General features: G+C 40.2%; 1 protein-coding gene across 2 annotated transcripts in view; it reads left to right on the forward strand.

Annotated features, from left to right (window-relative positions):
• The window catches only part of GPD2 (glycerol-3-phosphate dehydrogenase 2), a 130,205-nt gene that overhangs the window by 77,071 nt on the left and 28,663 nt on the right, over positions 1-24,471 (forward strand). For both annotated transcript variants that reach the window (XM_070731543.1, XM_070731542.1), the window contains exons 7-9: positions 13,635-13,799; positions 15,165-15,309; positions 23,479-23,672. In XM_070731543.1, the coding sequence (XP_070587644.1) occupies positions 13,635-13,799; positions 15,165-15,309; positions 23,479-23,672 (504 nt within the window). The remainder of the gene's footprint in view (positions 1-13,634; positions 13,800-15,164; positions 15,310-23,478; positions 23,673-24,471) is intronic.

The following is a 24,471-nucleotide window of genomic DNA, read 5'->3' on the forward strand; positions in this document are numbered from 1 at the left end:
CAATGAGCATGTTGTTTTAATTGTTCTTTTGTTTAAAACTTTTCTCCCAATCATTCAACGCCTTGCTGGCAAACGTAAGCAGTGTTATAAAAGTTGATTGGATACTGCACATGGGCTCTGTAGTAAGGATGCTATAAGGAAGAGATGTCCACCCGTGGCAATTTTAAGACTTGTGAGTTTCAATTCCCAGAATTCCCCACCCAGCTCTCTACATGGGGCTACCTTTGAAAAGTGTTCGGGAACTTCAGAACGCAGCCACGAGAGCCATCGTGGGGCTTCCAAGATTCGCCCATGTTTCTTCAACACTCCGTGGCTTGCATTGGCTGCCGATCGGTTTCCGGTCACAATTCAAAGTGTTGTTTATGACCTTTAAAGCCCTACATGGCAGTGGACCAGAGTACCTTCGGAACCGTCTGCTACCACACGAATCCCAGCGACCGATAAGGTCCCACAGAGTTGGCCTTCTCCGGGTCCCGTCGACTAAACAATGTCGTTTGGCGGGCCCCAGGGGAAGAGCCTTCTCTGTGGCAGCCCCGGCTCTCTGGAACCAACTCCCCCCGGAGATTAGAACTGCCCCCACCCTCCTTGTCTTTCGTAAACTACTCAAGACTCACTTATACCGCCAGGCATGGGGGAGTTGACACACCTTTCCCCCAGGCTTTTTTATACTTTGTTTTATGTTTGGTATGAATGTGCTGTTTTGTTTTTAAAATAATGATAGGGTTTTATATGTTTTTTTAATATTAGATTTGTTTCATTACTATTTTGTTTTTTATTACTGTTATGAGCCGCCCCGAGTCTTCGGAGAGGGGCGGCATACAAATCTAATAAATAATAACGATAATAATAATAATAATAATAATAATAATAATAATAATAATAATGATAATGATAATAATAATAATAATGGCTGACTGGGGAATCTTGGGATTTTAAGTCCACAAGTCTTAAAAGTTGCCAGTGTTGGACATCCCTGCCGTAAGTCTTGTTTATCCAGCTCTACACTGTTTTCTTAAAGTCATCAAATAAATTTCCGTGGCTATAGTTGTACCCCTTAAAAGTTTGGTGTGTGATTACTGGCTTCTACTCTCCCACCTTCTCCCTGCCTCTCCAGTTGCAAAGGCACTGCTCCACACATAAATGTACCAGTAGCTGCCTAGTTTGCTTGTAACAAAAGGTTGGCTTTGCATTTGATAGCGCTTTGGTTGCTGGAGGCACTGTCCCCAAACACTTGCAGATGATAGCTGCATCTCTTGCTGTACCTGTAACAATTTAATTGTATAAGTCAGCCCAGTCAAGCATTCCCAGCACATGACTGGGAGACATGAAATTCATTGTCATTATTGTCCCTGTCATTTTGGATCATTATATCCTACTGCAGAATTTTCCTCACTTCAGTGCTTTTTTTTAACCCCCAGGAACCAGGGATTATGGCTGAATTGGAGGTGGGGGGGGCAGGACCGGGATCTATATTTACCCCAGGGGAGCCACAGATTAAATTGGCTTTGCTCGCTGACTGGCTAGATTCATCCATTTGTGAGTTCCAGGTTTAAGGCAGCAAATTTATGAGGATCTGGATGAAATGTCCAGATTTTGCTTTATTTTGTTGGTGTGTTTTGGCTTGGGAATCAAATGCTGATTCTTACAGTCAAAACTAAAGTGCTGGTGTGCTTCAGGTCCCATGCTGTCCTAAAAATTGCAGGATTATTCTCGACTTTATTTGAGCATTATCCTGCAAACTCCCTTGGCGTTCCCCGGTGTGCCAAAGGGTGATCGGAGAAAATATTGCATTGAAGCATATAATTTATATGTGTGAGGTTTGTGTGAACTTAATAGTAGGGCATTAGTTAAATATGGATCTCGTTGCATGACGATGGTGCCATAGATACTGCTTTTAAAGAGGGGGAAGGTTTTTGCAAATGTGAAGCTTCCACTTTCTGTGATGTTAGCTGAAACCCCCCCTCAAAAAAAAATATTAAGACAATTCTATGTTGTTAATTCTTCCACTATTTTTAATGAAGAATTGATTACATTGGATTTTAAAGGCAACAGTGTGGAATTGGGTTTGAGCCAGGGTGGATAAAAATCGATGTTTTTTTAAAAAAATAAATAAAAAGAAATCTGGATTTTTACAATTTAAATCAGATTTTTTTTCTTTAAGTCGGATTTTTTTTATTTTTATCAAATTTGTTTTCATAAAATGTTTTTGGACTAAAAATCTATCTAGAGAAAGTTTTCTATTTAAAATACATTAGTAATTTAGTTTATTCAGCGTGAGCTTAATTATGTAGCATGAGGCTGTATATTCCGTAATATTGGGACTGTCGGTAAGTCAACAGTGGGTCAGAGGAGGAGCTGTTGTGGGAGAGATGACAGTTGCTCTTTAAAAATTATGATTTAAATCGAGTTGATTTATACTAGTGATTTAAATCGACTTGATCAGTTTGAGTCCCCCACCCCTTTCTCTTTAGTGGGTCCTGTTCGCTTGTTGTAGAAGTGGTTTGATTAAAGTCTATTTGTAGGGAATAAAATAATTGGAATTGCAAAGGTTGTAAGAACTGTTTCTGTCCATGCCAAGTTTGTGGTCATGTAATGTCTCACTTACTGACTGGGAGTGATTTGCTTAATGAATGGCAAAGACCTAAAATCAGGTGCACAACGCCTCAATTAATGATGGCACCACTTACTGAGGAATTTTTGAGTCCAGAAGTACTTGTAATCTTTGGGAATCCAGTTAGGATCCTGTTAGAAAGGGGCTTTTCATTGTTCAGGATCTTGGTCAAAGATTTTATGAAGAATAACCAACCTATAAAAAACATTAGGTTCCTGTTGAACCAGGAGGATTTTCTTTGGTGAAGTTTTATAAGAAGCATCTTCCTCCCATAAACTTAGGACCTCTCTGGCAGCTTACTTCAGGGTTATTTTTATTCTGCTTTATTTGCAGGAGGCATCATTTGACTGTATCTGTTCATTGGCCATTATACAGAATAACAGAGTTGGAAGGACCTCAGAGATGTTCTAGCCTAACCCCCTGCATTAATGCTTGAGTTTTATTTTATTTATTTGTTTTGTCAAGTACGTATTGGTAGTATACAAAGATATAATAATATTTATATACATGATACTAGTAAAAGAGAAACATTAGGACAGATGACGGAAGGCACTCTGGTGCACTTAGGCACGCCCTTACTGACCTCTTAGGAATTGGGAGAGGTCAACAGTGGATAGTCTAAGGTTAGGTGATGATACTACAGAGTCTGATAGTGAATTCCATGCATCAACTACTCAGTTACTAAAGTCGTATTTCCTGCAGTCGATTTTAGAGTGGTTTACTAACAGTTTGCTAACAATTTGTAGCTGTTATGTGCTCGTGTGTTGTTATGGTTGAAGTTGAAGTAGTTGACAGGAAGGACGTAGCAGATGATTTTGTGGGCTATGCTTAGGTCATGTTTAAGGCGATGTAGGTCTAAGCTTTCTAAACCTAGGATTGTAAGTCCAGTTGCATAGGGTATTCTGTTCCGAGTGGAGAAGTGAACGGCTCTTCTAGTAAAGTATCTCCAGACATTTTCTAGAGTGTTTATGTCCAAAATGCGGTGAGGGTTCCAGACAGATGAGATGTATTCAAGGATTGGTCTGGCGAAAGTTTTGTATGCTCTGGTTAGTAGTGTGAAATTACTGGAGCAGAAGCTAGATAGGATTAAGTTAACAACTCTTAAAGCCTTTTTAGCGATGTTGTTACAGTGGGCTTTGCCACTTAGGTCATTTGATATGAGTATTCCAAGGTCTTTGATGGAGTGAGGATTGTCTGTAAGGTCTTATGTTTACTGGATGAAAAGATTGGTGGTGTTGCCCACATTTGCACACAATGTGGGAAAATTTGCCTTACTGAGAAGAATTTATTTATTTATTTATTTATTTATTAGAGTTGTATGCCGCCCTTCTCCGAAAACTAGAATAGAACATAATTCACTGTGTTAGTTTTTATTTAGTGACCATAATTGGGACTGGCAACTTGGTCTGTAAGCAAAGCAGTCGCCAAGGAAACCCACAACTGTGCTTAGGATCTTACAGTACTTCAGCTTTCCTTTGCTGTGTAGATCTGCAAAGGTTCTAAATGTGAGGATTGGTTGGGAAATTACTTTTTCATTGCTGTCATCAATGTGAACAGTCATTGAAAGAGCCATTGCTAAATGAGGACCATCTGTACAGAAAATGAGCAGTGGTGGAGGTGCAAGTAACTGGAGACATCATCATCATCATCATCATCATCATCATCATCATTATTAATTGGATTTGTATAATGCCCCTCTCTGTGATACTAAGTGAAAGTCTTTTAAAAGTAGCTGGAACATCAGCTCTCATGGAAAATGACTGCTTGCTTGGTGATATTTGTGCATGTGAGATCCTGAAGTTTTCTTAGCAAGATTTCAGAAGTGGTTTGACCCAAGAACACCCAGCTTCCTGCCTCAGGAGGGACTAAAACTCATTGCTTCCTGGTTTCTAGTCTTGATACCTTATCTGTTATACCAAATGGTCTCTTCTGATTAATTTAACCTTGTTTGAAACCCCTGAACATATAGTTTTTCTTCTTTCCTGGTATAATTAACTCTGAACGTGTAGTTTTTCTTCTTTCCTGGTATAATTAACCCTTTTAACAATCCTGCATTTATTTATTTGGAGGTGGGAAGAATTTCTGCTCCTTTTGTAGGGAAGGATGACTGTATATACACCTGTGTGTTTTTGTATGTAAGAGAGGCTTGTGTGAGAGACAGAGAACGGTAGTTCGTATATGGGAAATGAGTTAATTTTTTAAAATAGAGTTTAATTATTATTATTAGAGTGGAATAATTAGTATTTATTAAATTAATATGAACGGTTATTAAAACATTTTTACCCTATTTCTTTTTTAGATACCTGCAGTATATGCAGAAAAGATTTACAAGTATTCTAGGCTTGCACATTTTTGGTGGGAATAGTGAGGTCTCCCACTTTGGTTTCAGTCGAAGTTGGTATTCCTAGTTCGGCAAGCTAGAAAGAGCACAGAAAGATTACTATTATTATTATTATTATTATTATTATTATTATTATTATTATTTATTAGATGTGTCTGCCGCCCCTCTCCGTAGACTCGGGGCGGCTTACAGCAATGATAAAAACAATATATAATAACAAATCTAATAGATTGTGTCGCTGTGTGTGTTCAGAACTGTAGTCAGAATTTCCTGATGAGTAAATAGGGTATATTGCTAATACCATCAGACAGCGAGCATAAATTAATGGCAGACAAATGTCAATAACAATCTTCGTATATGTGCTTTTTGTTCTCATTGCCCTGTAGTACCCTGGAGTGTTTTAAGTATGAGAAGCTGGTGGCCATACATAATATTTGCTGTGGGAAATGACAAGGCAGCGTTAGGGTGCTCGTGACAGATTAAAGTAAAAGCAGGAAGCAGCTCTTGGTTTTGGCTCTTAGGTCTGCTGTAATTAGTTGTATTCGGCTCAGATTTTTTTTAAAACTACAGTTTCTGAATAAATTTATTCATTGTTTTGGCATCTTTGTGGTCTATGAGTTCCTTGGAAGTTCATATTTTATAAGTAAAATACTATAACTATTCTGCTGTGTCTTCTTTTTCCCCTAATCCATCTGGGGACTTGTTTCAACACAATGATTAATAATAATAATAATAATAATAATAATAATAATAATAATAATAATAATAAGCCAAAGGATCTCAGCGGACATTTGAAAATCATCGGAATTGACAAAATCTCCATCTGTCAATTGCAAAAGGCCACTTTACTGGGATTGGCAAAATAATTTGCCGCTACATCACGCAGTCCTAGGTGCTTGGAAAGTGCCCGACTGGTGATGAAATACGAAATCCAACTTAGTGATCTCGTTTGCTGTGTTGTATTGACATAATAATAATAATAATAATAATAATAATAATAATAATAATAATAATAATTTATTAGATTTGTATGCCGCCCCTCTCTGTAGACTCGGAGCGTCTCACAACAAAATAATAACAGTGTAACAAATCTAATATTAAAAGCATCTAAAACCCAACACTAAAACCATACAACACAATCATACCATGATTTTCCTTTATAAGTTAAAGTATTTTCCCTTGCTAAGTTATACACCTCATCCCTTACTGTTTTTTACTGGGGTTTTTTCACAAATCGAACACGTACCTCCCTTGGCAGCCTGTTTCTGTGGTAGACTTTTCTCTCTACAGTGAATAAAACTTTCTCTCATTATTTATTTAAAAATTACCACATATTTCTGGTGAGTGATGAAGTCAGTTTGTTTCGTGAAAAGTAATTCTATATTCAATTCAATTCAATTTATTAGATTTGTATGCCGCCCCACTCCGAAGACTCGGGGTGGCTCACAACAACAATAAAAACAGTATAACAATGGAACAAATCTAATAATTAAATTAAATTTAAAAACCCCAACAATTTAAAAACCATACAACACATACATACCAAACATAAAATATAAGAAAGCCTGGGGGAGATGTCTTAATTCCCCCATGCCTGGCGATATAGGTGGGTCTTGAGTAACTTGCGAAACACAAGGAGGGTGGGGGCCGTTCTAATCTCCAGCGGGAGTTGATTCCAGAGGGTTGGGGCCGCCACAGAAAAGGCTCTTCCCCTGGGGCCCGCCAAACGACATTGTTTGGTCGACGAGACCCGGAGACGGCCAACTCTGTGGGACCTTATCAGTATGCCTCTGACATACTGCCTCCTGTCTCTTTTAACATCTGGGATTATAATGCAAGTTGGTTTAGACAAGATCATGTAAGGTAGACTTTTCTTGATGTCCTGTGAGACAGACAATAGTTATAAAACTGTTGACTGTTTCTACTTTAAAAAAAAGTCTTCTGGTCAATTTGAACTGAAAAAAAATTCCACCACTTGTTAGAATTTGTTTGTGTTTGTGTGCATTTATCTTACTTTATTTGTTAACATTCTATAGCTCATCTTTCATCCAGTAGTTTAAAAACAGGGAACTAAAGATGAGAGAAAAATAATGTAGTCCTTGCTAACTCCAAGTTATACAAATTGTGTCAGTATCAATGTTTGTAACCTTCAGTTGAAACAAATGTACAGTATTACAGAGCAATACTGTAATTATTGAATCAATATAACTCAGATGGACTAACTTATAGAAGGCGTCCAAAATCCAGGACCTTGAACCTCATAGGATTGAAATGTGGCTTTAATGCTGTTGCATCACATGCTGCTGTGCTCAGCCATAGTCACATGGTCATCATAATCCAATAATCCTTCCTACCTTCTTACAAGGAAAGTCAATGTTAAGTCCCTTTCACTTCTACTGATTTTTTGCCTACCTTGGTCATTCTGTTTGTCTGTGGTAGGTGAGGAAACATCTCTGAAATGATGACCCAACAGGTCATGGGTTCTATATCATTTTAATAAAATGTTACAGTATTTCCAGGATTGTCTCATGAGACCGAAGCCGCCCCATTTGTGCATTCAACCCAATTGCTCATGGTCCCCCCCCCCCTATGAAGATAAAAATATGATACCCCAGAGATGTGTTTCTTTGGGTGACAGTCTGTAGAATAGTTTGTTCCCCTAAGATGGTAGAGATCCGCATTCTGGTTGTGTTTCACAAGATTGTGAGGGTCATTTGATTCCTGTGAACTTGGGACAGGTAGAGTGAATCAGGACCACATTTGTAATGGGTAACTTTTTAATTGTAATTTGGGTTAGCATGAGTGTGCATTCTGTGGTTCTTTATAATTTTCTATAGGTAGGTCGTCATTTAGCACCACAGTTGGGAGCAGAAATTTGGGCCGTCACTAAGAAATGAGGTCACTAAGAGGAAAAATCATGCGACCGCAAGTGAATTTGCAATCTTACTTTGATTCTTAACATAAAGCAAGATGTGAAAAATTACATGACCGCGACTTGCGATTTTTCTTCTACTTTGCATCCTGCTTCAGAATTAGACCTGTGTAGATTTTTTTTGTTTGTTTACACAGATGTCTGCACTTATATACCTACAAGACATGTTAATTATCCCCTCTTTAGTAACACACACTGACATCACTGCACTTGTTCCCAGTATTGTAAAATGGACACAGTAAAGCTGTCATGACATTTTTTCTGAGTGACATTTCAGTGTGGCTTCCATAAACTGGCACTGACAACATTTGGTTTTCATTTTAACACTCTGCATTTACTTAACTGACATTGCAATAAGATGTCTGTGACATGTTGAAGGCTGATACAAAAGAAGTGGGTAACAACATAATTAAAAGCCGCCTCCACCAAGTTAATCCTAATTCTGATCTGTCCCTCCGCATCCTTTCCCCTTCCAGGAGAAATTCATTATCTGGTAAGGCCTCGGGTGCTACACTTCTAAGAGTCTAAGTACAGTTTCACACCTGGTGTCATCCCAATCCCATCTCTCTGACTAGTTCCAGTTTTTCTTTGTGAGCCTTATTGTTTGTTTGTATCCCACTTTTATAACTGTTACCACTAATTCAAGGTGGAGAACATATCCAATGCAGCTTCTTCCTCCTATTTTCCCCACAGCAACAACCCTGTGAGGTGGGTTGGATTGAGGAAGAATGATTGACCCAAAGTTACCCAGCTGGGCTTTCCATAGCTAACTCACAGTCTTAACTCACAGTCTCCTGCTTTCTAGTATGGTACCTTAAACCAGTGTTTCCCAACCTTGGCAACTTGAAGATATTTGGACTTCAACTCCCAGAATTCCCCAGCCAGCGAATGGGAGTTGAAGTCCAAATATCTTCAAGTTGCCAAGGTTGGGAAACACTGCCTTACACCACTACACCAAACTGGCTCTCCAGCTTGGTCCATTCTGTCCACCTTTGGTGCAAACAGATTTTGCTACTCCATGTTTCCTCAAAATATGTAGTGATAAAGACACTTCTTGCCACAATTATTAAGAGAATCTCTGCAGTTGATAAATGAGTAACATGGTTGTCAAATGAATCTGGCTTCCCCATTGACTTAGCTTGTCAGAAGGTGACAAAAGCTCTGGGTCAGAATGGCAGAGTTTGAAGGGATATTGGAGGTCTCCTAGTCCAATTCCAAGTTCAAGCAGCAGATCCTACCATTTCAGACAAATGGGTGTCCAGTCGTTTCTTAAAACCTCCAGTGCTGGAATACCCTAAATTTTGGGGGACACATTGCTCCACTGATAAATAATTCTAACTGTCAGGAAATTTCTCCTTGGTTCTAAGTTGGTCCCTTCCTGGATTAGTTTCTATCCATTACTTCTTGTCCTGCCTTCAGATGCTTTGGAGAAGAACCCTTCTTCTTTGTAGAATTTCTTCTGAACCCTGAAACTCTTCAGGAGAGACAGCAAAATTCTAGTTACTTACTCACAAGTCCTTTTATTTATTTTAATCATACAACCTAATCACACAACTTTGTTGTGAGCCACCCCGAGTCTGCGGAGAGGGGCGCCATACAAATCTAATATATTATTATTATTATTATTATTATTATTATTATTATTATTATTATTATTATTATCAGTACAACACAGCAAACGCGATCACTATGCTGGATTTCATATTTCATCACCAGTCGGGCGCTTCCCAAGCACCTAGGACTGCGTGATGTAGCCGCGAATTATGTTTGCGGATCCCAGTAAAGCGGCCTTTTGCAATTGACAGATGGAGATTTTGTCAATTCCAATGGTTTTCAAATGTCCGCTGAGATCCTTTGGCACTGCGCCCAGCGTGCCAAGTACCACTGGGACCACTTTCACTGGCTTATGCCAGAGTCGTTGCAGCTCAATTTTTAGATCTTCGTATTTCACTAATTTATCTAGCTGCTTCTCCTCAATTCTGCTGTCTCCTGGGATTGCGATGTCGATGATCCATACTTTCTTTTTCTCCACAATCACAATGTCTGGTGTGTTATGCTTCAGAATTCGGTCAGTCTGAAGTCGGAAGTCCCACAGTAGTTTTGCTTGCTCATTTTCAACCACTTTTTTGGGCTTATGATCCCACCAATTCTTTGCCACTGGTAAATGGTAGTTCCGGCACAAGTTCCAGTGGATCATCTGTGTCATAGCATCGTGTCTATGCTTGTAGTCAGTCTGTGCGATCTTTTTGCAGCAGCTGAGTATGTGATCGATTGTTTCATCTGTATCTTTACAGAGTCTGCCCTTTGGATCGTCTGTTGATTTTTCAATAATAATAATAATAATAATAATAATAATAATAATAATAATAATAATTATTATTATTATTATTATTAATGCAGCACAGGACAGTGCAACCGTCATTAATATGAATCAATTGCCAAATGTCTGAGTTTTGATCATGTTCCCATGGGGATGCTCCCACGGTTGCAAAAACTATCATAAGTCACTTTTTTCAGTACCATTGTAAATTTAAAATGTCAATAAATGAACTGTTTTAAGTCGGTATTGAAATCCTTCCATTCATTTGAGGCCCATCAAGCAGATTTGGGGGAAAATAAAATTTAGGCTTGCAAAATAAATTTGAGATTCTAGTTCCACGTTTGCAGTATCTATTTAGCATTGCCAAAAATTATGGTTACTGTAAATGTATATAATCCCCCATTTTCCCCAGTTCTTCTGCATGGCATTCACATTCACTACACTTTGTGAACGGCCCTGGAATAATCTAGTCGTCTTTTACCTGACAGTGTCCACAAATTAGACTGCAAGTCCTAAAATTCCCAGCCAAGGCAGCCTTTGAAATCTGGGGGGGGGGGGGGGAAACACATGGTCCCCGGCATCTGGTGAGGGATGGCTACCCACTATGCTTTTCATTCTGTAGTTGCCATGTCAACTATACAAACAGTTCTTGTAACAGAAGAAGAGTAGCAAGAGCTCCTTATTTTAAGCTCTGATTCAAATGCCGCAGTTATCTGAACAGCTAATACGTTGCATAAGGCAAAATAATAGCACAAAAAATGAAAACAAATCCTTTTTAGAATTAGTTTCCTTTTCTGTCTTCCTGATATATCTTTTTCTATAGTAAATTATTTGCTTGTTCTTAAAAATGGAAGGACTCTAGTCTTTTTATTCTGTGGATCCATTTTTGGTTTAGAGACCATGTTCCCTAAATGAGATGAGTTTTTGATAACACTTCCTTGGTAGGAAGCTATCCATACTGTTATTTATTGTTAGTGAAATGTTTTCCACCAATCTTGGACTTCCCTCGATGTGGTGTACCTGTAAATGTGTAATTTTGCTTTTAGACAATTAGAGCCCAAGTGGAGAACTTTAGTCAGATAGTTTTAAAGTCATGCATAAAATGCTTGCCTATTTTCCAGATTTATTCGGGATATGTCATTTGTGAGCCTATGTATCTGTGTGTCGGTCCCAAAGGTGCTTTTTCAAGAGGCAATTGGCCTTTCTGGTTTTTCTTTGAAGACATTTCACTTCTCATCTGTTGTGATTCAGCCTGAGGCTCCTCAGGGACCGGCTGGAGCTCTGCCAGATCCATGTCCAGAGGAGGAGGACAGTGACCAGGAGGGGGAGGACCAGGCAGACGGGGGAGAGGAACGTCAGGAAGAGGAGGAGGGAGAGCAGCCTGAGACCCCCCGGGGGGGGGCCCTCTCCCCAGCTAGTAGCCTGGATTCATTGGATGAAGACGCACAGGCTATAATAGACATGAGGCAGAGACGTGCAGCTCAAAGAAGGGGCCAATTAGAAAGATATTTCCATCCCTGAATTGGCAACAGCTGGGTTTGGGTGTGGTTCTCCTCAGCAGGGTTGAAAAGGCAGGCCCGCCCTTACAGTCTTGTGAAGAGTTATCAACTGGGAGTCCTGTGACCTTGCTTCGATTCTTGGCGTCTCTGATCTTGGCTTGTGGCCTAGAAGGCTGAAAGACTTGTGGGAGGCGTGGGTTTTATTATCTCCAGTGTTGTTTTTGCCAGCAAGAATCCTGTTTTATTGCCTGGCCTTCGTGAAACCTCTGTGAAGCTTCATCGTGTTCCTGTCTGTAAGAACAGTTTTTGTTACCTGTGTTTGCTTTCCAGTATATAAACTGCCTTTGCTTTTTACCAGTGTGTCTGGCTACTCTTTTTGGTTGGTGTTGGCGTCTGGGGGGACCCAGACAGAACATCATCCAAGAAGCTTCTTCAGCTCTGACAAGATCTGAAGGAACTGTGTGTCTGTGTGCCTAACCACATTGTCTCCCATTTATGTGGTTTGCAGTTCATTTAGGTTCTTTGCCATCTTCCTCCATGCAATTTGTCCCATGTTATTCATTTATTAGGCATTCAAATACAGTGAACATTTTCACCCAGGCTCTTGTTCTCAGTTTTTCACACTGATTTCCATTGAAGTTCCTTTTTTTCCCTCCCTTGGGTTCATTTCTTCTCCTTCCAGCAGGTTGGCATAGGAAGAGGTTTTAAAGACAGGGCAGTAGAGGTGATGAATTCTGGGAGACATTGATCCTTTTTCTACAATTTTGCCCTTTTGGTTTTTTTGAAACATATTGCTTGCTTAGTGTCCAGGTGTTGGTGAAGCAGAATTGGAAAGGGACGAATTTTACATAAATCTTGTATACTGAACACTTGGTATGCCGGCTACATAAATCAACAACAGTATCTATTACCATTCACTCTCCCACCCCCTCCTTACCAGTATTATCTTGATGCGCTGGTCCCAACATTTGGGCACGCTGAGCCTTGCCTTTAGAAGGCTAGCCCTTGGTAATTAATTATGCCGGGCACATAGAGCTTGGCCCTTGCTACGGGGAATAATTGCTCCCAGCCAACAGACAAGGTTTTAACTTCAGTGGCAATAATAAATAGAAAGTCTCAGGTGATGCCACTATTTTAAAGTAATTAATCATCTCCACTCTTCCTTCTCTCCCTCCCTCCCACCTCCCACGCGCTCCCTTCCATGTTGATTCCCTCTACCTCCAAGTAGGAAAATTCAGCAATAAATCTTCAATGATATATATGTTTAAAGTGATCTGTTACCTAACCTTTGGGGTCCCCTCCCCCCTTGTACGTACCTTTAACATGTCCCAAGATTTTTTTCCTCCACACGCATACTTATTGTAAATGCTGCAAGTTGTGAAATTCGAGGGTGCATGAAAGCACTGTTATGCAGGAAGGTAAAGCTTAGCTATAGAATCTCGGAAAGATCGTTAACTACTTCTTCTTTTTTTTAATGTCATGCTGTACATGTGCTAATAGAGATGCTTAATTAACACCAGTGGGGCTGTCAAGAAAGGCATCTTTCAAAGATGTTGTATTACTGCCAGTACAGTCTCCGCCTTCTCCAGTCCCAGAAAGTGGTGCCTTGTTTTGGGTTGGATTGTAAAATACATGCACTTCAGTTATAGCACATAGGTTCACCACTGGACAAGAATCCCAGCCCTTTGCTCAGTTTCTGCTGCCTATGTTTTTTTATTTTATTTTAAGGAGAATATGCTACACTACAGACAGTCAGTGATTCTTTGGATATCTCTTGGTAGATCTGACCAGCCGTCACGGCTATTCAGTGTGACAGGGACAGATGTGACAGATTGGTTCTGACACCCTTCCATACCACAAATCAGTGGCTGGAGGTGACTCCTGTCCTTCTGTGATTGTGCTCCCCCCCCCCCTCAATCCCCCCGCTGCAGGACAGCACAATGATGCACGAATGAACCTTGCCATCGCCCTGACTGCTGCCAGGTATGGGGCTGCCATAGCCAATTACACTGAAGTGGTGCACTTGCTGAAGAAGATGGATCCGGAGACCGGGAAGAGCCGTGTTTGCGGAGCAAGGTGCAGGGATGTTCAAACAGGTATGTCCTTTGGGCTCTCCCTGGCATTTATGAAGCTCCCTTGTCTCCAGGTAGCTTGCTCTGGCAGGTACCGGGGGTGTCTTTCTGTTTTTCAGAGACCCCCCTTCCTTTTTATGCTTTTTGGGGCTGGGTGGCTGCCCAGAGTCTCCCTGCAGCCTCAGTAGCTGCATGTACTTTGAGCATAAGTGGGGGGACGCGCCGCTACCCATAAAGGCATTTTAACTCCGGCTTAAAAAAAAACGGGGAAATCCTCTCCTCCTCAAACTTAAGCGAAAGAAGGTGGGTTGAAGGGAGAGTGCAGCAGGGGGCTGGAGTTTGTAAATATCGCTTAGCTGACAAAAAAGGCATGCTTCCAAAGTGCAGTGGCATGTCATTACCGCCAATCATCCTTAACTTCTGCCAGGCTTTCATTCAAATCCTAGTGCTTTGGCAAGCTAAGCTGTGCTTTACATCCAAGCCCTTCTGTCAAGCAAAGCTGACGTTCTGAAATGCCGGGTGGTGCGTTTCAGCAATAATACCATTTAACAAATTTCAGGGGTTTAGAGAATGTCATTAAATAGAGAATGTCGATAAATAAAGCCCAGTGATGGGGCCCGAAGAAGTCGGAAGGTTGCTACTATTCTTTTCTGCTTCTTTTTCCTCATTCCACAAGTCTGATCTTCAAAAATTTATTTATTTATTTATTTATTCTTTGTCCAATATACAATACATATGGAAGAGAATAGACATTAAGTAATATATATAACGATAGAAAGTAAAAAGAAGAGAAGTAGATGGGAGGGAGAGAATATATATGATATAAGAGATAAGGAGAGAATATATATGATATATATATAGATAAGGAGAGAATATATATGATATATATATAGATAAGGAGAGAATATATATGATAAATGAGATAAGGAAGACAATTGGACAGGGGACGAAAGGCACATCAGTGCACTTATATACGCCCCTTACTGGCCTCTTAGGAACCTGGAGAGGTCAATCGTGGAGAGTCTAAGGGAGAAGTGTTGGGGGTTGGGAGTTGACACTATTGAGTCCGGTAATGAGTTCCACACTTCGACAACTCGATTGTTAAAGTCATATTTTTTACAGTCAAGTTTGGAGCGGTTAATATTAAGTTTGAATCTGTTGTGGGATTGGGGAGTCAACGTACTCTTGGCTTAAAAGCCGTATCTATTATAATTTTTGTTGGAAACTGAACTGCTTGGTTCTGTGTGCACGTGTACGAGCCCTGAGTATGTGTGTCTGTGTCTGCACACACTTCACAATAGATTAACTTCATGGATAAATTAATAATCCAGAGAGTCAGCGAAGAGAAAAACAAATGGAGTATGTGATTGATGCTGTTTTCTTTCACAGGGCAGGAATTTGATGTCAAAGCCAAATGTGTTATCAATGCTACAGGACCTTTCACAGATTCTGTGCGGAAAATGGATGAGCGGGAAGTATCAAACATCTGTCAACCAAGTGCAGGCGTTCATATTGTGATGCCCGGCTATTACAGGTAACAGTATTCAAAGCACAGACCATTTGTAACCGTCTTAGGATGTGAATCTAATAGAGTCGAGAGAGGGGGATCTGAAGAGATTGTTTTCTGGCTTAAATGGTCCGTGTTGAATTCAAATCTTCATTCCTCTCCCACCCTCCTACCCCCCTTACCTGCTGTATGGAAATTTATTTTGAAGTGAGTCAAGGAAGGGGGGGTTATATAGGAGAGTTAACTAGTCTTTTAATGGCTGTTCAAAATACCCCCCTGTTTAAAGATCCCTGCAACTGGAGGAGACAGCTGGAATTTTGAAAGAAGAATGGATACCGTTCCTTCTACCCCATCAAAATCCAGAGTTTTCCATCTGTGTGATTTGGGGCAACAAACATCTTTGGAAGATTGCTAACTGGACAATTTTTGTAGAGGGCTGACTTGTCAGATGGGAATATTTTCTCCATGCTGCTTTTATTCTTGTCTCAAACAACCAAGGCTCTAAAAAGTTGTGTTTTCTTACCTTCACATTAGTGAGGAAATTTGAAAGGGGTTATTGGCCGTAAGGAAAGTCCTAGACAATCTTCAGCAAGTTGTTGCTAATTCAGCCACTTAGCCAGTTTTACACGAATATTCTAAAAATTACTGCAGCCCTTAGCATTCATACAGTACATTCAGTTGTACTATGTGAATGCTAAATATTGCTACTAATAAGGGGTTTTATTCAGATATGCCCTTCTGCTTGTGGCAGGGCAGTGTTTCCTCACCATATGTTGGAATACTGAATGAGAAAATGAAAACCCCAAACGTTCTGCTTGCTGAAAGAGGCTGTGCCAAGCCTTGGCCAGGCAGAAGTAGGAGGACTATTGTCCCACTCTTCACTGCCCCTCCTTACATAAATGATGTTATGGCTTAAATAACATCACAAACCTTCCTCCCCACTTTTTTTTGCAGGATAACTGGGAAACAGTTGACATACGTTCTAGACTGCTAAATATGCCAAATTCCTTTGAACCTAGAACTTATTAATGTATCGGGAATTTTTCTGTAGATCTGCCTTTTGTGACTGGAGTAAATCCGCTTTGCCATTTTGTCATATAGCACAGGATTTGGTTTCCAGCTTCAGTTCTAAAAGCACTCACCTTCTTGGTGAGGGAACTTGGTGTAATTCAGTGCATAGATTCAATCATTATAAAAATTCAGAATGGGGAACCGCAGGATTAGTAAAGCATGGTTTTTCTTACTTGCATGGCTCCTTCACCAACTGCAGCAACATCTACCCCCCCCACCCGCAAAAAAGAGTTGCCACTGATTTGTTTAAAAGGATTGAAAGGACCACAGGTAGTTCTTAAGTTATGATCTTGATTGAGCCCGAAGTTTCTGTTACTCCCTTGGTAAGTGAAGTTTGCTGCATTTTATGAGCTTTCTTGTCACCGTTGGATGACACGGTTAGTAACACGGTTGTTAATTGAATCTGGGTTCCCCACCGATTTTGCTTATCAGAAGGTTGCAAAAGGTGATCACGTGACCCTGGGACACTGCTCCTATCAAATATGAACCAGTGGCCAAGCATCCAAATTTTGATCACATGCCCATGGGGATGCTGCAAGCATCGTAAGGGTGAAAAATGGTCATTAGCCACTTTTTTCCAGTGTTGTTATAACTGGAAGGGTCACTAAACAAATGGTTATAAGTCGAAGATCGGACAGGCTAATGATGCAGGCAGAAGCCCTAATGACTTGGGCGGAGAGAAATCTCTCACTGCGAGCCGAGCACATTTCAGGTGTGGACAACGTACAGGCGGACTGGCTCAGCAGATCGACCATACATCCAGCGGAATGGCGCCTGGGTACGGAGACCTTTCAGGACATTGCCAACAAATTCGGTATGCCACTGGTGGACATGTTCGCCACACCACAAAATACACAGCTCCCTCGCTTTTACTCCCGTTTCCCCTCACCGGGAGCCAAAGGGGTCTACACCCTGAGGTGACCGTGGCCAGCAGGTCTCCTGTACGCCTTCCCGCCAGTGTTCCTCATTCCCAAGGTTATTGCCAAACTCATATGGGAACGGGCCGAAGTCATATTCATTGCTCCGTATTGGCCTCAGAGACCATGGTTCGCAGATCTTATGGACCTAGCTGTCTTACCACCATCGAGTCTCTCTCAGCCAACGGTCAGTGTTCCACCCGGACCCTCAATGGTGGAAGCTAGCCGCGTGGCACTTGAGGGGGACTGAATGAGACAAGCATCATTACCGGACAACATAATTCTAACCATACAAGCAGCGCGCAGACCATCAACTACGCAAATATATCAGGCCACTTGGGCGACCTTTTGTCAATTCTGTGCAAGTATCCATGTAGATCCACAATCTTCGTCAGTAGAGACTCTGTTACAATTTATGCAGTCTGGACTTGACAAGGATCTAGCCCCTAACACTGCGCAGACAGATGGCTGCCATCTCTACCATTCTGAAGTTTGATAACTGGAGATCCATGACTCATCATCCATGGGTTAGGGATTTCTTAAAAGGAGCTTCTAATCTGCGGCCACCGGCAGTGCACAGATTCCCAACGTGAGATCTTCCATCAGTTTTAAAGGTGTTGTCTGCTCCACCGTTTAAACCCTCTCCTTAAGACTCTTATCGTTTAAAACGGCATTTTTGGTAGCCATCATGTTGGCCAGGAGGGTGTCAGAACTAGCAGCCCTCTCCGTCAGACCGGATTTATGCGTATTCCACCCAAATAGGGTGGTGTTACGTCTGGACCCAACCTTTTTGCCAAAGGTTAACACGCTATTCCATAGAGAGAAAGAACTCATCCTACCCTTTGGATCTGCGCTGGCACAAGCTTGACGTACACCGCGCCTTGAAAATATATATTCAGAGAACGGCTTCGCACCGTAGAAGGGAAGCTTTGTTCGTGTCATTTATGCCTTCTTCCATGGGCACTAAAGTGTCTCCTGCGACAATTAGCCGTTGGGTGAAATCGTGTATTGTGACTGCCTACGAAGCACAGTCTTTACAGGTGCCTGAAAACATTACCGCTCAATCTACAAGGAGTGCGGCAACATCGGCGGCATGGTCTTCTCAGGCCCCTCTAGAGGACATTTGTAGAGCGGCAATGTGGACTACTCCAGATACATTCATAAAGCATTACAAACTGGACTTGTTTGGGTCCACCGAAGTGGCCTTCGGCCAAAGAGTGCTGCAGAGGGTGTGTGAAACACATGCACCCCTGGTCCAGCCGTTGCCCACCCTATCATCATAATCTTGGGTATATCCCATGTTGGACTCTCCGCAGCAGTGCATTGGAGAAGGACCGTTGAACTTACCTGAACAGTCTTCTCAATGTACTGCAAGGAGAGTCCAAACCCAACCCGTGCAATTGGCCCAGGGGCTCAGTTGAACTTTATATTGTTGAGTTAATAAAGTTGTGTTGTTTGTACTACTTCTTTGTTTTTATTGACTGAGCTATTTGGGGTAGCGATGGGGTGGAGCTAATTATAATTATTCTAATTTAACTCAATCCCTAGCCAATCAGGCTGAAGTATTACCCATGTTGGACTCTCCTTGCAGTGCATCGAGAAGACCGTTCAGGTAAGTTCAGCGGTCCTTCTCAATACTATTGACTGAAGACTAATTATTTCATCCTAGAAATGGATTTGATAAATGAAGGAATGTCCCTGTATAATTAATAAATAAATAAATATACAGTGCCAATGTATGTATTAATTTAGCAGTAGGTTCTTTCTTTGACTGCCGGTCTGAGTTTTATTAAAGAAATTGCACATCATGTCATTACAGTTACTTGTGTCTTTTGGAAAAATGCTTTGACATCATCTGGGGGAAATGATAAATAGTTTTAAAGGCTTTTTATGTGTAAACGTACCTTTGATTTAATTAATTTAATGTTAATACACTGTAAGCATTTCCCATCGGGTTTTTAAAATTTTATATTCTTCATTAATAGTCCCAGTGTTGTCTCTGCACTCATTAATTTTATTCTTCCAATGCATGTTTTCACTTAAGCAGTGACTGTATGGCTTTGTCTCACTCCAGCGATGCTAGCATGTAATCTCTTAATAATTTTAAACTTCAATCCAGTGGATGTTGCTTTTAGATTGACTGTCATTCTGCCTCTCAGAAGATTGGGGGGGGGGGCGACACAGGCACTTGATCCAAAGAGGCAATTGCTGCAATCAGAGCCTAAGCTATGCGTTCAGTTCCCTAATCAGTCATTAACTTGAAATGCTAAAAAGAAATATGGATAACAGAGATACAAAGGATAAGGAGCTAACGATTCTCCAGATGCTTAACTATTGCTCCTGGTAGCCTCAGCCAGCACGGCCAGTAGTATTGGTGATGGGAATTGTAGTTGAGAAATACAGAAGTGGGCAGTGGGCAATGGCTCCCTTTCCTTGTTGTACGTTGAGCTTTTTGATTCCCCCGAAGAAGTGAATAAATGGTAAATATTATATGGTGAAAGCTGAATATTATTATTATCATCTAGAATTTCATCTATGTTACATTCTGGAATTAATCTATTTGGCAGCCAAACTCTGGTCTTTATTTGAAGTACAGTGAAAATGAGCAAGGAAGTAATATGAAAGTTAACCCCTTTCTCTGGTTCTAGCTCATCTACTAAATCAGTGGCAATCAAAACAAATGCAAATTATCTCCCAGCAGCCTTTTCAAAAATGTACTCAATCTACAGTTCAGATTCTTTTAAGGCAATTTAGAAACCTCATTTTGAAACTTGTCAAAAGTTTTTTTCTTTAAATAGTTTGAGCCTGTAGGTATTAAATTTCTTAGTTTCCTGGCTTCTTTAAATCAATAGTGATTTCATTTTGAAAAGTAATTACTTATCTGCCATAGTTTACCTTGCACAAGTCCATGTTGACACCTACTTTTTAAGCTGTTCTTCTCCAAATGTATTCTTAAGCTATATATAAATATCATCTCAAAGACTTAGTGTAGAAGTTAGACTTCGAGTGTATATAATTGTCATTATCTCTCAGAGGAGCATCTCATGCATATTTTTCTGTGCAGGGGAAAAATACAATTATCTATAATAGCAGTGGAATTTCTATTTGGATTTGCGAATAATAATAATATAATCTTTCTGTATTTTTATATTTCTAATATTTTAATCATTTTGTTTATTAGTATATAAATATATAATATTTAGGAGCGCTCCGTCTATAGTGTACATAAGTGATTGTAATACAAGTTCCTTCTAGTACTGATGATGTTAGCTAGTTGGGTAATTAAATGTCTCCAAGAAAACAACCAAACTCCACATTTTAAAGTCATATCGCTATTTTTAAAATTGTATTAGAACCATCCTGGTTGAGCTAATTCTCTACACCATAGTAGAGCTATGTGCAGTAAGCAATGGCTATTGGAGATTATAATCCATGTAACTCAGTATAGTCAAATAAATTTTATTAATGCAAAGTTCAGGGGACGCGCGAGAGATACCCAAAGCCACATTCTCAGCCAGTGAAAGAAGTATTTTTCCTGAGTTTTAGGGCAGGTGGTTCTTTTTGATTTAAACCCCCCTTTTTCTTTAAGAAGCATGGATAGACATATTAGCCATTAGCCACCCAAATTATGACTTCCCGATGGAAATGAAGAACCTTTGTATCTAGTAAGAGAAGCTTAGCAGCCTCCATTATAATGCTGAAAGAACCCTGTAAATAGAAATCATTTGCAGCGGACCTTACTCTGTATGGAATTAGGTTGCCAGGATCAAGGGCAAACATCCTACTTGCCTTCCATCCTTCCGATGCCAGTAAAATGAGGACCCAGATTGTTTGGGGGCCATATGCTGACTCTGTGAACCACTTAGAGAGGGCTGTAAAGAACTATGGAGCGGTATATACAGTAAGTGCTTATTTCTATTGCTAAGATATAAGAACAAAGCCACTCTGTATTTAGGAAAGAAAATGGGGCATAGCAATCCTCTTTTACATTGGTGCAATTATAGCTCATAAGTGTGTGTGTGTGTGTGTATGTATGTGTGTTTAGTTTCCTTATTTCTGTTAGAAACATTATAGGAATAAACAGCGGGATGCTCTCTTAACCTGCTGATACCTTTCTCAAAACATTTGGCTGGCCTCTGTTGCAAAATTCTAAATAAAATGGAAAACAAGTGATTTGGCCAAGATCAGAACCAGAGTGAAGTAGTTTAGATCATGAATTAATCATTTGATTCCCCATTTGATGCTACTACTAAATACCTCTTTCACAGAAGGCAAACCAATTAATTTCTCACATATAACTGGCCCCAAATGGCGTTCCTTCCAATTAATGTGCACCTTCAATATATATTATTTATACATTTCCGTTCTTCTAATTCTCTGAGTATTTTATTTGCGAAAGTGTTCATTTCCCTTAAGCTTGTCCCTTGAGCAAAAGGTAACAACAGTAAATAATAATAATAATAATAATATGGGAAAAAGAAATTCACTGTTATATCAATCATGATTTGAACCTTTAGAGCACTACCTAAAAGACTCACTTGCCATTTGGAAATTTTGAATTTATCAGACCTGAAAATCCTAATTTTAGAGAGAGAGAAAGCACACCCTGCTTGGAACTGCTTATATCCTTCGGCATTACCTCAATCATTCTTAGGTCCTTAATTAGGAGTTGAATTATTAAGTTTTCACCAGTGTTCCATTGTGAATCTAACTGCAGATCACTCATCATCATCATTGTATCATCCCTGGTTTTCATCTTAAGGCCTTGTGTGATCAAGAAGGATTTTAATAATTTGGAGACAGAGAAATTGCCACCTGTCTACTATTAAAGCAGCAGACTAAAGATGCTTGCTTGAAATTTTGTCCTTGAGAATTTTGTGAATATTTGTGTCCTGCACCCTGACCCTGTAACTCCTGAAGTGCAGCCTGAGTCTACGGAGAGGGGGCGGCATACAAATCTAAATAATAATAATAATAATAATAATAATAATAATAATAATAATAACAACAACAACAACAACAACAACAATAATAATAATATAGTGTGCGAATGCATATGTGCATATCTATGATATATCAGTAAGCTCTGAACCTTGACGAACTTGTCTGTGAGCTTTACTTCTTAGCTACAGGTGGTCTTCTGCTTGTGTCGCAGGCAGTCTTGTTGCTTCCATTTTGCATTGACTATCACACTTGCACCAAGATCTGCTATAGTTTGGGCATGAAATATCTGTCAACATAATACTGGTACAGTGGTACTTCTACCTAAGAACACCTCTACTTACGAACTTTTCTAGATAAAAACTGGGTGTTCAAGATTTTTTTTTGCCTCTTCTCAAGCATTTTCCACTTACAAATCCGAGCCTCCGAAACTGTAACCGGAAAAGGCGGGGAGAAACCTCCGTGGGGCCCCTCTAGGAATCTCCTGGGAGGAAACAGGGCTGGAAAAGGCAGGGAGAAGCCTCCGTGGGGCCTCTCTAGGAATCTCCTGGGAGGAAACAGGGCCGCCACCCTCCCTGTGGTTTCCCCAATCACACACATTATTTGCTTTTACATTGATTCCTATGGGGAAAATTGCTTCTTCTTACAATCCTTTCTACTTCAGAACCCGGTCACGGAACGAATTAAGTTCGTAAGTAGAGGTACTACTGTAGTTCTTGACTTACAACAGTTCATTTAGTGACCGTTTAAAATTTACAATAGTATTGAAAAAAGTGACTTAATGACCGTTTTTCATAGTTACAACCATTGCAGTATCCCGATGATCATGTGATCAAAATTTAGATGCTTGGCAACTGGTTCATACTTACATCCATTGCAGCATCCTCAGGGTCACGTGATGCAACCTGCTGACACGCAGAGTCAATGGGGAAGCCAAATTCACTTAACAAACCAGGTTACTTGTCAGCTGCAGTGGTTCACTTACCAATTGAGGTGAAAATGGGGCAAAACTTGTATGACAAATTCTCACTTAACATAAACTTTGTATTCAATTGTGGTCGCACTTCACAGACTATCTGTATTAGATCCAAATCCATGAATGCCATATTGTCTGTAATCTTCCTGTGTCTCTTGACACCCTTTTTTGATAAGGTGGTATTCATTGCTACTTTGTTTTAATGAAGCTTTCACAAAGCAACTTTTTCCAACAATCAGGGAAGGGGGGAAAAAAGGGTAATATTTTTGTTGTTGTAATATTTTCTTCTAGCCCTGATAATATGGGACTTCTTGACCCATCCACTAGTGATGGACGAGTGATTTTCTTCCTGCCATGGCAAAAGATGACTATCGCTGGCACTACCGATACTGCAACTGAAGTTACCCATCATCCAATACCTACGGAAGAAGACATCAACTTCATTTTGACAGAAGTGCGCAACTATCTTAACTGTGATGTTGAAGGTAATTTTCAGTAACATGAAAATGTAATTTTATTCTTACCTTTAAGAAAGAAGTGTACAACCCGGGACCACAAAAGCACACGATCCCTGCCTCCCAAAGTTTTTATCATAATTGTAATTTTTGAGGCAAAATACAGGAGCAAAATTTATAACTGGAGAATCACTGTGCTAACTACCAGCTGCTGTGGCCTAGAGGTGGAGCTCTTGCCTCACAATCAGGAGGTTGTGAGTTCGATCCTAGGTAAAGGCACATGCTTGGACAGGGGGTTGGATTATATGACCTGCAAGGTCCCTTCCATCTCTGTTAAACTGTTAAATGCCTGTCAATTGTGCTTCGTTTTACTTGTGACTCACATTGAAAAAATATACTTTTAGAAGTTCCTTTGCATCATGAGTGCCTTTCTTGGCCTAGAAAAAGTTCTATATTATGATCCTTCACCTGTAAGGTAAGCTAGTTTTCCTCCCCCCCCCCCCCATGCCAAAGATTTTTTAGTAGAAATCTGTCTACCACAAAACAATGAAATATTTCAGTACTGTCATGGGAATGGCCTACTGCACCAATTTTTATATATTTATATTTGACCTTCCTGCTAAATTCTGCAATTACTTCAACGAATCTACAATAGTAGTTGAACAAATCAACAAGATCAGTAAGTTGGAAATTAAGACTTTCTTTGCAACTCCACATTGTTAAATGAATTCTGCCAATAGAAGGTGCCAATTATACACACACCAACACATACACACACATATTGGCTGCAGTTCTGCCTTTGTTCTTAATTTATGATACTTCCATAGTA

Source organism: Erythrolamprus reginae, chromosome 1, assembly GCF_031021105.1.
Source record: "Erythrolamprus reginae isolate rEryReg1 chromosome 1, rEryReg1.hap1, whole genome shotgun sequence".
Classification (NCBI taxonomy): Eukaryota; Metazoa; Chordata; class Lepidosauria; order Squamata; family Dipsadidae; genus Erythrolamprus; species Erythrolamprus reginae.